This window comes from Amblyomma americanum, chromosome 2, assembly GCF_052857255.1.
Source record: "Amblyomma americanum isolate KBUSLIRL-KWMA chromosome 2, ASM5285725v1, whole genome shotgun sequence".
NCBI classification, from domain to species: domain Eukaryota; kingdom Metazoa; phylum Arthropoda; class Arachnida; order Ixodida; family Ixodidae; genus Amblyomma; species Amblyomma americanum.
The window spans coordinates 10,234,718-10,250,900 of record NC_135498.1 but is presented as its reverse complement, the minus strand read 5'-3'; the positions used below and the strand labels follow the sequence as shown (position 1 = coordinate 10,250,900).

Here is a 16,183-nt window from a genome sequence, read left to right as displayed (position 1 = left end):
AACAGCAGTTCACAATTGGCAACGAGGTGCTGGAAGTAGTAGAGGAATACGTCTCCTTAGGGCAGGTAGTGACAGCTGATCCGGATCACGAGAGGGAAGTAACTAGAAGGATAAGAATGGGGTGGAGCGCATATGGCAGGTTCTCTCAGATCATGAATGGCAGTTTACCAACATCCCTCAAGAGAAAAGTACAACAGCTGTATCTTATCGACTCACCTACGTGGCAGAAACGGGGATGCTAACAAAAAGGGTTCAGCTTAAGCTAAGGACAACGCAGCGAGCCATGGAAAGGGAAATGATAGGTGTAACGTTAAGAGAACGGAAGCGGGCAGAGTGGGTGAGGGAACAAACGCGGGTTAATGACATCCTAGTCGAAGTCAAGAGGAAGAAATGGGCTTGGGCAGGGCATGTAATGCGAAGGCAAGATAACCGCTGCTCCTTAAGGGTAACGGAGTGGATTCCAAGAGAAGGCGAGCGTAGCAGGGGGCGGCAGAAGGTTAGGTGGGTGGATGAGATTAGGAAGTTTGCAGGCATAGGGTGGGCACAGCTGGTACAGGGCTAATTGGAGAGACATGGGAGAGGCCTTTGCCCTGCAGTGGGTATGACCAGGCTGATGATGATTAGTTGATTGCATTATATTCTTTGCATCTCCCTCCCTGCGTCGCTAAAGCAGTTTGTCAAAATGACAAAAAAAAAGTATTTCAGAACGACGGGAAAGAGGAAACCGGCGGCCGCAGGCATTGCACCGCTTGACGCAGCTAAACCGCTAAAATAGACAATCCGCATCATATGAGTCCCTGCCCACTCCTCCCATCCGGGAAACACGTTCGCCCGCAACCTTGCCCGAGGATTCATCAACCGGGCTGTGAGCGACCCGCTCCTGCGATCGCCGACGGAGCGCATGGTCACGTATCATGAGATCACTCTCCATTACCAGAATGAAAGATTAAAATATCCCCCCCCCCTCAATCCGCACAAATGCCTAACCAAACCGGAGCAATAAGTTGCCTGGAGGCAATTGCAAACCCGTACCTTTCCGAATCCCCTATATACATATATTCCCTTATGTTCCCCGCGGTATATCAATCCCGCTGCATTTTACGCAATTATTCGAAAGCCAATCTAAATCACAACCTATACGAGTGCCCTAATGGGTTACTCCCTCAGGGACTCCACTCCAGCTCTCAAGCTAAAATCAGTGGGAGACTGCGTTGCTCACCCCGGATTCGAAGAGACAACTATGGCTATTGAGCTGGTCCCTATAGAGGTCGCCCGTAAACACAGACATCCTGCCACCTGTCGCCGTCGTGAGGGCCCTAGGTAGGATATTGCAAGATGACCCCTAACCCCTCATCCTTTGTCTTTATGACAATAAAGATTTACCACCGCCACCAGTGATGACGTCATAAACATTAAAGTCAAAACGCTTGCATTATGCGGATGCCCTGGGGACCTAGCTCCCACGGGTCCCTCTAACCAAGCGGAGTGGGAGGACACAGTGACCAGCTCGGACCGTACATCGAGGCCGTACATCGGGAAGAAGAAAAGGCTTGACGCCACTCGAAGATCTGACAATTATTCGATGGTTGAGGAAATTAAGTTTCGTCATCATCATCATCATCAACAACGAGCGGTGGCCAGCGACGAACGCGGAAGGAAAACCTTTCCATCGTCCATGCGACGAACCAACCGTTAAGTCACTTAAGTATCTGAAATGTCCGAGAACAAGCCTAACGTTTTCTCCTTGTTCTCGAGGCCCAAAGGGCGGATAATGTTAGTGACGTTAAAGCGGAGGGTTCACTGTATAGTAATCGCTGCAGTAATGTCAAACAAGGATGAATTGAGAGTTAATTTGACACAGTGCCGCGGCTACGAAACTTTGCACAAGACATCACGAGGAAAAAAGGAGCCTTCAAAAAACGGGTTCCATAATATGCCTTCTGCAGCTAGCTCATCAACCCCCCCCACCCCCCCCCACCCACCCCACTTTTCTCATCCAGCTGCACGTCCTATTTAGCTAATGCACAAGGATTGATCTATCGACCACGTTTCGCCCAAGAAAGGCAATGGAGCTCGAATTAATTCCGCAGCATATGCACGCAGCGAGAGTGAGCTACAGCCCTGGCGTCCTCAGCGTGTGAAGCTTGTGCTCGAACTTATTGGTTTGCCAATGGAAGCATTTGCGAGCGCTGCGCTTGTTGCAGCGCCGCAAATGCTTCCATCATTATCGCGTGCTGAAGAGCCTCAAGTTTGGATTGCATGCGGGAGGTGCGGGCTTTGATGCCCAGTGCCTCCGGGTACACACCGGGGATACAATGGGTGCAAGCTTTCCCCTGGTCTGGTGCTCGGCTTATTATCAACAAAGGTAAGTCAGTTAAAATTAAGCAAATCCATAAAAAGTCGAAATAAGCCATGCAAATATTAAGGGAGCAACATATTAAGACACACCCATTGTCCGGTGCTCTATAGCTAGATGATTTTTGAGCGCAGTTTGTAGCGTTACCCTTACTCTTCGTAGCGTTGCAGCGTTCTGTAGCGTTATTTTTAGTGTTTGTAGCGTTATCCAGCGCCTCCCTATAGGCTCTCAATGTGATGTCCTTTCGGCTTAACGTTCCTGTGAATTTAGGTTTACTTGTTCGTTCTCTTTAACGAATACGAAAGGAACGGTTTCAATGCCTCACATTCCAAAAGGTCGGGGCCTACCACACGCTGATACAGTGCAGCGCAAATCTTTCGCTTCTAGCGTCACCGAGCTGTGACCTTCTTGGCAATTCTCCGCGCATGCTTTTCATAAACAGGTTAGCAATGAAAATGCCATTGTATTTTCATGTTGGCAACTTGACGTCTTGCTTAACGGCAACTCCCGGGGCTTTTTCGAGCATTTTGAGTTGATATTCACATCACGTACTTTTAAGCCCCCTCTCTACGCCACAACAAACCGTCTTTCAAAATACCAGGCAGAACCATGGAAACAGGATATGCAAGAAACACGTGAAAAAAAAAGGGGGGGGGGATTTTTCTGTTGTTGCATTTTTTAAAGTAAATTCTCGTCTACATCTTCTCCAGTATCGCACTTCATCCTGCGGAGTACATTTACCTTAAAAAAAAAATAGTTTTGAAAAGTAGGAAGCGAGTGGCCAGGTCCATTTTCTTTGTGGAGACAGTGTTTTATTTGCCATTCGAAACACAGGCCTATGACCGGAACTGAAACTTCCTTATTTCACTTGGAGTAAAAACATATCTGGCAGCAATCTTCGAGATCTCAGGCTCCATGGAGTTAGCGGTCCTTCAGTCACATCGCTTGGGAGCAAGCTGCACAAAATGTCTCTGTTGTAGAGTGGAGGCTCAAAGGATGTCAACTTTTAGGTGTTGTTATAACATTCAACGGCGGCAACATATATAGCGCGAGCCAAGCTTCTAGAAGCCTTTGGGACTAGCATGAAGCCAAAACACTCTCCTGCTGTTGAGAGAATTTGATCGGCGTCAGATTTGCTTTAACAAGGAAAGTTGTCGGGCTAGTTGGTGTCCCATCATATTAGTCAACAGCGCTTATACACATTGACGGAACACCGTCTGTGTATCTAAGCGCTCTTGACCAATAAGATTCGTTTTGCTGACTGCAGCAGCACAGCAGGTCTCAAAGCAACACTAGGAAGCGACACGATTGGTAAAAGAACACAATGATTAGTTGGATGATCACTGCGGTGGTTGTGCGTATGGAATTAATCGGTCAGGAAATGTTGACCGAGAGGAAAACATTTTGAATGAAACAAATTTTTTACTTTAAACTCATGTATCTCAAAACAAGATTTTTTTGTTGGAATGGTATCATTATTTTCGGAAAGAGACGAGGCAGAAAGCCAATTCTTGTGCCTTTACTTTATATGATGGCATATCGATATACTGAACCAAAATTAATCATATGAAACGAACTGTTTTGATTTCATAGAGAATAAAAACCTTAATAGTGATCCTACGTGTAGTCCCTGGGAGAAAAAAATAATGAAATTTAGTGTTCCAATTGTGTTACACAGTTTTGCTTCAGCAGAAAGAGCACGTAACTGATAAAAACGTTACTAGAAAAACACTCGCACGCGTGTTTAATAGCTAAAGTAGCGACTCCGAATGAGTTCTTTCATAAAAAGCCTGAGGTCACCTATTATAAGTCTCAAAACCTGAGGCCGCCAGAAACGGCAAATTTAAAATCGATTTAACGCAAAAGGCGCTCGTGTACTGTACGATGTCAGTGCACGTTAAGATCCCCAGGTGGTCGATTGAATCGTAAAACATTTATTGCGTCGAGAGCAGGTTGCAGGAGACACATACTAGATGGCCGCTAGCCCATGGCTGGCGGCGACCTCATTGGCCCGCTCGATTGCCCGTACTTAATCTTGGGGTCCGAGCTGTCCAGCGCGGCCTCCCACCGCTCGGGAGAAGGGAGCTGTACCAACTCCGCCGAAGGCGGATCATTTGCGTATAGTTCCAGAGAATGTGGTCGTATGTGGCCCTTTCTACACATTTATGGCAGTTTGGGTCGTACTGGCCAGGGCACATGAGGGCAAGCACTGCCGGATTCAGAAGGGAGCGTGTTTGCAGTCGGCGCCAAGTAACTTCCTGCGCTTTTGTTAACGATTTGTGGTGAGGGGGATATGCGCGCCTCTCCAGCCTAAAGTGATGGGTGAGGTCATGTCCCTCGTGAAACCTGTCCCTCGTGAAATTCGGGTCGGAGGGCGCGCTCACTGCCCTATCGACGAAACCTCGGGCTTGCACGTGAGCCGCCTCGTTCCCCGGATTCGACGAGTGGGCCGGGACCCAGATCAATTCAACTTCTCTAATCGGAAGTGGGGTGTTTTGCGGAGGGAGGTAGATGTGATACGGCCCCTCGCGAAATTGTGAATGGCTGTTTTGGAGTCGCTGAATATAATATCAGCACGCGTGTTCGCTATAGCTAAGGCTATTGCCGCTTCCTCCGCCATCTGAGAGGAAGTCGAAATTATTCCGGAGCCCTCCACTACGGCGTCTCTTTCTTCTTCCCTACCTTCCAGCCACCGCGGCTGGCATTTTATACCGTGCATTCGCGCTCATGAGCCGAAAAAAACTGCCTTGCTCTCTTTGCGGTCGTCATAATTGCGCCGTTAGAATAAAGGAGGAGTGCGAAGGAAGGCAGGTAGAAAGGGACGCCGCAGTGGAGGGCTCCGGTTCAATTTCGACCACATGGGGTTTTTCAATACAACGATATCGCACAGCACGCGGGTGTACTGAACACCAAAGTGCATTATGGGTGGTGGTGTACTGCGGCCTCAGAGAGCTAGGTTGCACACCTCTCGAGGCTTCAACCTGCCTCTGCGACACCTAAGAGCTCGCATCGCCGGTGTGCTTGCCTCTCTGTGGCATTTTCACTGCGTCTGCGAGGCGCGTCACGCTCGAAGCACGCCATGCCGAGGTCAGGTCCTGATGCGCGTGCCGCGGACGGGCCAAACAGCTGGCAGGATGTGACGCGTATCACAGCCGCGCGTCATCCGCTGCGCTCTTTTGGCCGCGCGCAGCAACAGCTGCTGCGGCCGTCTCTGCTGCATTGGCCTCAACGCCCGCTCCCTCTAATAAGGACAGGAAAAAAAAAATCCATTTCCACTTTGCATTCTTTTTTTTTTATTTTGTCGTTCTCTCGGTAAAGCGAGCCCCAATAGCGCAGCCGCACCGTCTCTACGCGGCTGTCGTGTGAGTGGGGTGTGTGGGGAGTCGTCCCCTCTGGATCTTGTACCCAGCCTTGCCGCTCTGGTTTCCGTCTGTCTGTCTGTGCGCGCGGGTTTGAACACACGCTTGAGTCTGTGAACGGAAGACGGAGCGGCAGAATGCCCGACAATATGGAGCTGAAGGATGCGGCCACCACGGGCGTCTCCTACGGGACGGTCGAGTCCACGCTGGTGAACCGACGCAAGGGGGCCTTCAAGAGCGTCTGGGACGACGACAGCGACTCGGACTCGGCCGACGAGGCCAACGACAAGGACAAGAAGGCCCGCATACGGTCGGTGAACACTCGCTGCGCCCATTTTCCAGCGCCTTCAGCATTTACGCACTGGGGGGCGCCCCTAAACAACACGAACCGCTGGGCGAGTTGTGTCTCGTCCCGTCTTCTCCTTTCGGCCTCGTGCCTTTGCGCTGTTTCGCTAATAATTATGTCCCTGAACACCTCACAGCCGCAATTTGAAACTTTCTCGTATGTCTGTCCTGTTGAGGTTAGCGGACAATTAGAAAGCCTTCCTGTGTGCGCACCCCAGTGTAGCAATTACGTTTCAAGCATGGCTCTGAGCGGCCTTGAGCAGTGTTGGCCATGATGTATTGCTAAAAGTGAGCCTCGTCATTTCATTTCATCAAAATTTAGTTTAACGGCAGTTGGTGACATTTAACACACTGTTACGTTTGTTCTTTTATATCTGGCTCCGTTGTATATACAGCAAGAGACATCATCATGCCACTATGCATGTTTTCGGCAGTTTTAGTTTTTGCGCCAACTAACCCCACGGACAATTTGGCTTATAAAATTTCGTGTTCCGTGTGGGCACGACAGAAAGGCAGTTTTAGAGCTACACAGGCAAGTGAATCAAGTGAATCTGGCAAGTATCCATAAATACAGTTCTAGTGCCCCAAGCACGGCCCATAGCTGTCCTCGTCGTCGCAAAATAGGAGGACGCTGCAACGTTTCACAAATGCAGTTAAACCTGATCATAAAGGTGAAGGACCCAGGTTTCTTCCTTATGGCTGTTGCTTCGTCAACTCTTTTAGGTATCACACACCACGAAGAGTGCACGTGCACTATGGGTGAAGAGACGCATGCGTAAAGAAACATGCCTGACAGCCAAGGCTCAAAGTTCGTGATGGAATATTCATGACATTTCTTTGCATTTCATACAGCGAGGCACAAAATTTTAATTTACGGTCTTCGTTGCCGTTGCGCGTATTATTGTGCAGCTGCGGTGCTAAAAATGTTGTCCCGCGAGAGTTGAAATGTTTAGCAGTGGAGACATCTGGAGTGGGGTCTAAAAAGCCGTTTTTTTTTCTCTCTCCCCCACTTCCCGGAATGAAAAAAGCGATACCGCATTCCCAGCGAAAGTGTCCACTCGCACGACCTCCAAACAAGGTGATTAAAGATGGCGCATTGTATACGCAGCGCCCTCTCCCCCATCGCAGCATTTTCGTGCTTCAGGTCCACTCGAGTAGTACTACGGCCGTTTTCCAGAAGAACGCTCGAGTTCTGGCTTTCGGCGAACTATACGCGTCGACAACGTTGAAGTCCCTCATGAAGCTTCAACTTAAAAAAAAAAAAGCGATTGGTAACACCGGCCACAGGCCGCAGTGTCCTGTATTGTTCCGCTGGCCAGTTGCAACAGTGAAAAAAAAAATCTAGTTTTTAAAGTTTGACTTTGTCAAAAAAACCAGAGACATCAAACTTCTTTTGATCATAATTTTGCCTATAAGCAAGATTTTGCTACGCATCGGAAGAATGGACAATTACCATCTATCTTACAATATTTCAAAAAAGTGTCTTACAATATTTCAATATATAATTTTTTTGTCCAACAATGCTGGACATGTTGCGGACATGTCTCAGCTGCCGGCAATCCTGCACACTTGTTTGTGCTTCGGCGAAGCAATTTTGATACGTTCGTACATGGCGAAGGGATTTTCGCTGGAGCTACTCAGGCAGGAAATGCAATAAAATTTTTCAGCTTGAAGTGGTAGTATGCGTAGTTCCGTAAAGCTTATCTCGTTGTGGGTTGTGGCCAAATCGTTTGAGCGCAAGGGCTCAAGAACACTTCGTTTATCATAAACGCACCGGTACGAAGTGCCCTTGAAACATTACCTTTTTTTCTCCATTCCTTCTTTTTCATACATTAGCAATCCTTCCCGCTAAAGCGAGCAAGTTGGTCTTTTTTTTTCTTTTGAAAAGTGTGCCCTAACGAGCAAGGGGGAAGCCAGCATTAGAGTCAATTATTCGGCTCAGGTGAATCGCGAACGACCTGTGCTTTACTAAGGTCGCTTCAATAGCAATTATGACGTGCTAGAAATCTGCACTTCAGGGGTTTGAATGTGGCTTCCCCTCTGAAAGGTTCTGCCTCAGCTTGTTGGGTTTGGTCGAGCAAGGACACATCACGGCATCCTGTGTACGTGTTTTCAGAGGGTACCACTGCATACAGGCGTGCTGGGAAACCAGGTGGCTGGCAGCCTCACCGAGGAAGGTCTGCCGAACCGTCGCGAAAAGCATTCTTCAAAATGCAGTGATAGGCCAATTAAAATTCCGGTGTTGTCCTTGCAAACGACCCTGTGTGCCAAGGGGGATGAAAAGGGCTGAAGCAACTCTGCGTCACTGCATGCGCACAGGTTCTGCTCGTTCTCCAGTGCGAATGTATAAAACAGGACGGGCATCGTCTCCACTGTGTTCCCCTTGTGGTGTTTGTGGGGCTTTACATGTGCTGCCCCAATCATGACGCGGAGCGGCTGATCCTGCACGCCTCCCGCAAGAGGGCAGGGGTGCGTCACAGACTTCCTCAGGACGTTGTTCATCCGACTGGGAACCGGACAATTAGGAGGGAGGATTTCCACATTCTCCTACAGTTCGTTCACGATACTTAGTTGGATTCCCAATGATAACAGTGAAATTTTGACTCTAGTGGGTGCTTGTGTACCTGGCTAGGTCTCAAAACTGTGCCCCCAACTCTTGCCTTTAATTACTGTTTAATGCGTCCCTACGGTGGAGCGATATGTCGGCCGATCAAACGCAAGGCTAACGGCACCTGTAGCCAACAACGACCTCAACTCTGTGAAAAGAGTCGATGAGAGTGTTATGCATGTGTCCAGTGTTATCCATGTGGGCAGGCGGGACAGACTCGGACAGGTCAGGTACTGCTTCGTCGACTGCGAGCTAGGACGCAAAGTCACTTCTTCGCAGCCCTTCATACCCTAATGTGGGTTGGTCACCGGCGGGGCACAGATGTTTCGCAGAAGATAAATCAATCAATCAATCAATCAATCAATCAATCAATCAATCAATCAATCAATCAATCAATCAATCAATCAATCAGATAATTAATCGTCTCTTACTTTAGTTTTGAAACTTGTATTGAGTTTCTTTCGAAATGACCCAAATCCCCCAAAATGCAAATTGAGAAATCGCGAAAGTTTGTTATCCGCGCCAACCGTAGCGCTGTATGCATTGTTACGTGAAATGTTTAACATGCTAGGGCAAATCTACACTGCCATTTAATAAAAATTGTGCAAATAATTTCGTCAATATCACCATGGTAACTTTGGGTTCCGATGTGAAACTTTGAGTCGACACAGAGTTTTGTTCAGAAGACTTTCTCTCTGCAGTTGTTTTCAAGATCTGTTTATGAAAATGATGAATACAGCATAGAGCAGTTAGAACATTCACTGTGTGCCATCAAGCGCACTGCTATGCTTCAACACAAGCAAGTAAATGCAACTAGCAGGCTTCTATCGCAGGAACTGACGTGAAAGCCTTCTTTTATAGTGTTCAAACTTGTACAGCGGGAAAGTAAACTACCTAGAATGAATGGGATCAAGAGTATATTCTGCTTCAGTGTAGCATTCTTTATTCATGAGTAGTAGCGACATGGTAGACGCGTACAGGACGCAAAACAACAGGACAATGGCTAATATTGTCGTTTCCTGTCTGCCTCTGCCGTTACGCTTGTAATAATGAATTGAATAAGTGGTAGGGTCTCAGCGTAGCTAAACCGAGTAGACGAGCGAAAACATGCATGTTTAGCCTGATTGGCTCATGGTTTTGTTTTGCTGGGTGGTTGGCACCTCTGGTGAGGATATTAGACAGGTTAAGCTGATCTGATCCGTTCGCGCCGCAGATGGAAGTTGATGAAGAAGGTGATGTGCAATGCACAGCGCGTGAATGTGTTGCAGTTTAACACGAGGCGTAATCGGCAGCGGTGTCCGCTAGCCTAGTGCTCTCGTGCAGTGGCCAGCGAAGCTGATCGGTTCGCGCCGCCGCGGGTTCGAATCCCAGTCGCGGCAATATTTATTTATTTATACTTGGCCAAGGTCACCATCGAGGTCAAGCTTCGCCCGAATTCGGTGAGCGGGTTAGACATCGTGAAGTAATGCTTTGGCGCCAAAATCCACTGCCAACTGCTTGCCCCCACCCCCATTCCCTCTGTATTGCTTGGCAATAAATGTTTTCCACCACCACCTTTTCCACAGCATGCGCCTTTCTTTGGTAACTGTCCGCGCTGTACACTCACGCACTTTGTTTTTCAAGTGAAAGCTTCATATGCCAGGTGTTCAAGAGGGTATACAGTGTAGTTCTGTTTGTGACCTTTAAAAGCTTTAGAGCAAAGTCACGTAGGCCATGGTGGCGCATATATGCCAAACCAACGTGGTGGGCCACCGCTTTAGAGTTCACAGTAGTTCACTGATCGTCGTCTTCCAGGTTCAAATCTTCCGCCGATCTCTTCATGTCCTTCGCACTCGGTGAGAAAGTAGCGCTAGGCAAGGAATAAATGAAACAACCATCCAATCAGTCCCACCTATGAGGCTGAAGCTAACAAACAAGGGCGGAGGATGAGGTACGCACCAGTGGATATGGCTGATTTTAATCGGTACACCTGCTTGGTCTTGCTCATTTTACGCGACATCGTAAGTGCCCCGTGTCGCAGAATAAACGGCTTCGTCGTTGCCAGCGGTGACGAAAAAATTCGGTGTGACGAAAAAATTCGTATTGGTCCAAATTTTGGCCTTTACAAGACCTACCGGTTTTTAATGGGTACATTATTTCCCCCGGCCTGGTGCTCGGCTCTTCTGGGCTCGTCTCAAATCGGCTTCTACCGCACCAGGCGGATTTAAGATCGTTGACGGCGGAACTTATCGCTGATCCGTCAGAGCAACTGTGGTCAAAAAAGGGCCACAAATGGGCTACTATACCGCACGTGGCGGATTTAACGTTGTTGACGGCGGTATCTATCGCTGATCTGTCAAAGCAACTGGGGCCAAGACCCTTTTCCCAAGCATCTCACCCAGAAGAGCCGAGCACCAGGCCGGGGGAAATAATGTACCCATTAAAAACCGGTAGGTTTTTAAAGGCCAGCTACGCCAGCGGCGCACGGGTTGCGAGTCGGACATACCGGTATACGCCACGCAGGCAGGTTAGTGTGACTTGATTAAAGCGGGACTCTGTATGCATCTCGTATGGTGTTTCAGATTACTGTGACTGTGAAAGAGCAGTGTACGTGTTTGCGTGAGCAAGAGGAACCGCTGTCGCATATACCTTTAAAGGCGGAGCTTAAGCTTCACTCCAGCCTTCTGATTTTACATATGATTGGCGCGCAGGTTTATGTGGACGTTATACTGGCTGGCTTTCATTTTCAAAGTTTTTGAAAATGTAAGATTATGATGCGCTGTCCATTACACAAATTTTGACTTAGTCCCGGTTTCTGTACACTGCGAATTTCGAAAAAAAAAGAGAGAAAAACTTCCCACTTGTTAATTCACCGAAATGCTCTTTAACCCACTTCTGCATATTCGGTTTTCTCCCAAGTGCTGCTTATCTCAACCTGAAATTGTAATCAGCGCTCCGTGCGTATACGTACTGCTCACTGAGTAGCACTTTGCATTTCAGAGGCAGCCCTCGAAGGACGCGCATTTTTGTGAGCCCTGAGAGAGTGTACGTGTCGAGTCCGCTTCGAGAAGATGAATCGCCACTGCGATGCGCCTGCGTGACCTGCCACGGTCGCGCTCAATCCACACGTCATCGATGCGCGCCGTCAGTGCAATCCGCTGCGCAGACTTACTAACGAGACACTCGCGCTCCTCGTCCACTTTGAATCGACGACTATGGGAAACACCGTGCTGAGACTATTTGCGCAAGACTGCGCCAATTCGCGCTTATCATAAGGGAATTGTGTTTGAGCTGTGTAATTGTGCTTCTGTGTAAGTGAGAGCCGAGCTTTCGTTCCTGGCTTAAGCAAGCTGTGGCTTGCCTAGTGATCACAGCAGTCTTTCTTGACGCATTTGAATACCAGCATTCATATAACTCGAGCCAAAAATATTGGCGGTGGTTTAGCTCTGGTAAACCTGGAGTGACGCGATAGCTACAGCTGGCCGAGTGGAACTTGCTCAGTTGAACTGGAAAGTCAGTCTTTCGCCGCTCCGTTTGGCTGGACTTTCATTCTTCATCTTCGTCCCACTTGACACGGCGCATGCGCACAGCTGTGGCAGCTCGGTTTCGCCGGCGCGCCGCGCCGCCGGCAGCTGCTCCGCACCACGTGATAAACCACGTGACAGCGTAGAGGCGCCGCCACGCTGAATGCTCGAAATGCTACCGTAATGTAGCTGTCGCTACAAAACGACCACCGTGTCCTCGACGAAGACGGGTACTTTTGTTTGTTGTTGACGAGGAAAAACATTCGTTATCGTTTTGTCTAATCCCAGACACAAAATTGTGCGAGAGATTGCGGAAGACCTCCATATCGACTGAATAGGGGACCAATGTGTAAGCCATCCCTCCATTAACTTCTCATAGCAATGAAATATCCTGAGCCTCAAACCGTTTGGGTGGCAGAAGAAAAACACACAAACTGGAAAGTTGAGGGTTTGTCCGTTTGGGAAATAATCAAATTTCTACAATCTGCGTTCTATGTGTTTTCTCGTCGTTGTCCGTGTGTGAGTCGTGCTGATCCCTGCCACTGATTTCTACTTGCCCTTGTGTCACTCCAGCCTTGGCTACCCTTTCCCACCAGACGTCCTGAGGACATCCCTCTATCCCCTCTCCTGACACCATTCGCTGTATTCCCTTTCCCTTGGTATGCAGATCTGTCACTCTTAAAGATCGTAGCTAGCTCATTGCAATGTTGGCGTCCCTTATATAAAAACACTTGGGTGTGCAACGCTCGCGCTTTCTTATGGATAGTTTTTTTCTTTATTGAAAATGCGAGCAAGCACAAGTTTACCACAGGAAACAATCGAAGGGGGCACATAAGGTTGCCGAGAATTTTCCAGTGCGCCCTTAACAGTCGCTCCAGGGTTTTTAAAAAAATAATAATAATCATGATCAGTCCTATTACATCCACTGCAGGACAAAGCCCTCATCCGTTGTTCTCCAATTAGCTTTTTCCAACACCACCTGTGGGCACCTTATCTTATCCTAAAGCATTTCTTACTGTCCTCCCCCACTGCACACAATGCTGTCTCCTGTTTCGGTTTTCTTCTCTTGGAAGCCGTTCCACTTTAGATTAAAGAGACAAAGAGGATAACGCCATTAAATTTCTGCTCTTGATTAAAATCGATACTATATGGCTCTTTCGCGGTAGGTCGATGCTTGTATCTGTAGCGAAAGACGCATTTATTGCAGAGTAAATTGCATTTAAATTTTTGCCGCCACTCTACAAATTTGTGACTTGTACTCCGGAAAGGACTTTTTATCGCCATTACGAGTGAATGGTGGCGTAGCGTAGCATGTGGGATGCGCACACAAAAACTGAGCCGACGCACGCGATTTGCGTGAGAAACCGGCTGATGATGACCACAGATGAAGCTTGTTTTTTAGCCTTCTACAGGGTATATAAAAGCTGAAATGAAAGCAAGCTCTTTTTAGTCAGAATGTGTTAATCTCTCAATACAGGAAAACCCCAATTAAGGAGCTTACTTTTCAAATTGAGCCAAACCTAGAAACCGAAACTAAGTTATATTTTGCTGTAATGGAAAGCTCGTCCATAGGTCTTGCTTTTGCAAAGGCTGTGAGAACGGAAGGTGCACAGCAACGCTTACAAAACCTGCACGAAATCCCCAAGTTAGATAAAAAAAATTTCCAGGTCCTGACACAACTGTTATATCTGTTATAGCTTTGGTTACCAAAGCTAACCGAACCTAAGTTGTTACAGCTTTGCTTCAGCGATATAGCTCTGCATCCTACCGTGAAATCTATATGGCGTGGCCCCCGTGGTGACTCAGTGGTTAGAGAGCTATTCAGCTATCTAGAATTATCCATACATCCTCGAGATCACTAGAACATGCGGAAATCTGCGAACTTGCAAATGCAGAATACATTATCTTTTTACTTCAAATAGAGAGTCAAACGCATGCGACTAACCCAGACATGTAATCGCTATAATAATGCGTTCTGATTTTGTATTTGTGTACAAAGTGTCATAGATAGCAGGTGTATTTTTTTTTACACGGGCTTCTTGTGTGTTTTTGTACGGTGATTATTGTTGTACCTAGTTGTATATGCACTGTCTACATGTATTTTGTACCCGCTGCTGTTGCGGCCAGTGGGGCCAGAGCCTCATCGGGAGACTAATTACCTCCCTTTGTCCTGTCCCATGGGCAGTACCATGCATTGCTCAATTAATTAATTAATTAAATGTGGCGCTAAGTGTCTTAACCAAAGCTATAACCGCTTTCGCTGATTATTCCGTTAAGCGTTGCTAAGTTAGCTCTGAAAAAAATTTTTTTTAGTTATCAGCGTCCTCTTCGTCCAAGCCAGCGCGTCAAGCCACCGACAGCCACAGAACACAGCGTGCTTGAATCATTCGGTAATTTTTCTAAAGCGATATGTCTAGGCAGAAAGCTGGAAACGCGAAACGCTCGTTTATCAAGTCGCCTCTCCGTCCTTGATAGAATGGCTCTGCAAACCCCCTGGTTCTGTGGCGTATGTCGCACTGCCGGTCGAGCAGAGGTAAGCGAGAGCGATAAATCACGCATGCGCAGTGGAGACCCCTCTAGCATGCAGACGGCCGAATGAGGTGCAAGCCGGACCAATGTATCAAGCCTTGTTGGATACTTTCCGCACAGACTTCGTATCCACTCGGCGAGCCTCGCCGCGGTATACGCTGTCTGTGTTTTGCGCAGCTGTTTGCATCTCGCCATTCCCGTGTCCCATGCGCAAACCGAGCGCCAAAGTATTGCAGTCGGCTGGCAAAGAGCTGCGCCGCTCTCCGCTTCCTCGCGTTTAGAGGCTATCCAGTCACATTTGACAGATTGATTTACTCGAACTGGACTAGATATCTCGAATCGGAGGAGGCTGCGCAGTTGCGAATTGTGCGATGCCGGGCTAAAAGCAATTAACGCACAAACGCGATGAATACATGGCACCGTCCCGACTCTGCTTGCAATCAGGTACTGCAACGATTTTCGTAAATTTCTCTCAAATTTGAACGCTCGTTCGTGACCTGGCATGTGTGGCTTATTGAATTAAACAAATAAATATTAATATCACAATGCGAACAGAACCAAACGTGCGAAATGAGAAGAAAACGTTAATATAAGCCGACCTGATAAGTTTAAATGCCCTGCTGGCCCCGCTGGTCATGTGGTATATACATCAGCTGCCTCGTACGCTCTCCACTCAATGTGTGGTATACCGCGGGCATTCAGCGCAGTGCAGCGGATACGTTCTGTGCGCACGTGCGTTGCGTTCAATCTTCGTCGCTGCACTGGGCTAGAAACGACAGATGAGTCTGTCTCAAACCCACATGATCAGACTCGTGGAGACTTGAGTCAGCGCGTCTCTTATGCACAGCTGTTTTAATGTCACCTCGGATGACTTCGTTGGTGGGGGCGCCGACATCGTGGAGACGTACTCTAATAGAAGTTATTGTATGCAAAGTACGAGCACTCTCCGACAGCCAAGAATCTGATTAAGGAGGCCGATCTGCCAATGGCTGCCGTGAACGCTTCAACCGCGATTAGTTACATCTTGTCCCTAAAGCAGATTGTTGGCAGCGAAGACCTCGGCGAGGGGAACATTACCGATCTGAATACTTAGGAAAGCGCTACGAAAGCGTCCGCTTTGGAGACGTAGATGGGCCGTACTCGGTATTTCTGGCTGTAATATAAGTCCCCTGGCCACGAACTTCGCATACAACGAACACCATCCGCGTGATCATCAGGTTCGTCATAACGGGGCTCGACTGTATTTCTTTTTTCGCGACAGTTAAATCGGCCGTTTCCTGTCGACGCTGTTTCCCCTCCGGGCGTATATGTTGGCAGAATACCCGGATCTAAGAGAGAGAGAGAGAGAAAGGTAATGCGGTCGATGCGCTGGGTGCCCCCTTCTGATTCGAGCCGACGAACTAGCGAATGCACGCGCCCGAGCTAGCTTTCACTGCGTCAGACTGTCCCTGTTTTTGCTGCGCCAGGTGCACTGCAAAATCTT

The 16,183-nt window shown here is 48.1% G+C and overlaps 1 protein-coding gene across 1 annotated transcript in view; it reads left to right on the top strand.

Annotated features, from left to right (window-relative positions):
* The first annotated feature begins 5,540 nt into the window (after nucleotides 1-5,540).
* Nucleotides 5,541-16,183, top strand: part of LOC144120554 (scoloptoxin SSD14-like) — a 36,103-nt gene continuing 25,460 nt past the window's right edge. Inside the window, exon 1 of the mRNA XM_077653089.1 lies at nucleotides 5,541-6,025. Coding sequence (XP_077509215.1) covers nucleotides 5,853-6,025 — 173 coding nt within the window. The 5' untranslated portion in view covers nucleotides 5,541-5,852. The remainder of the gene's footprint in view (nucleotides 6,026-16,183) is intronic.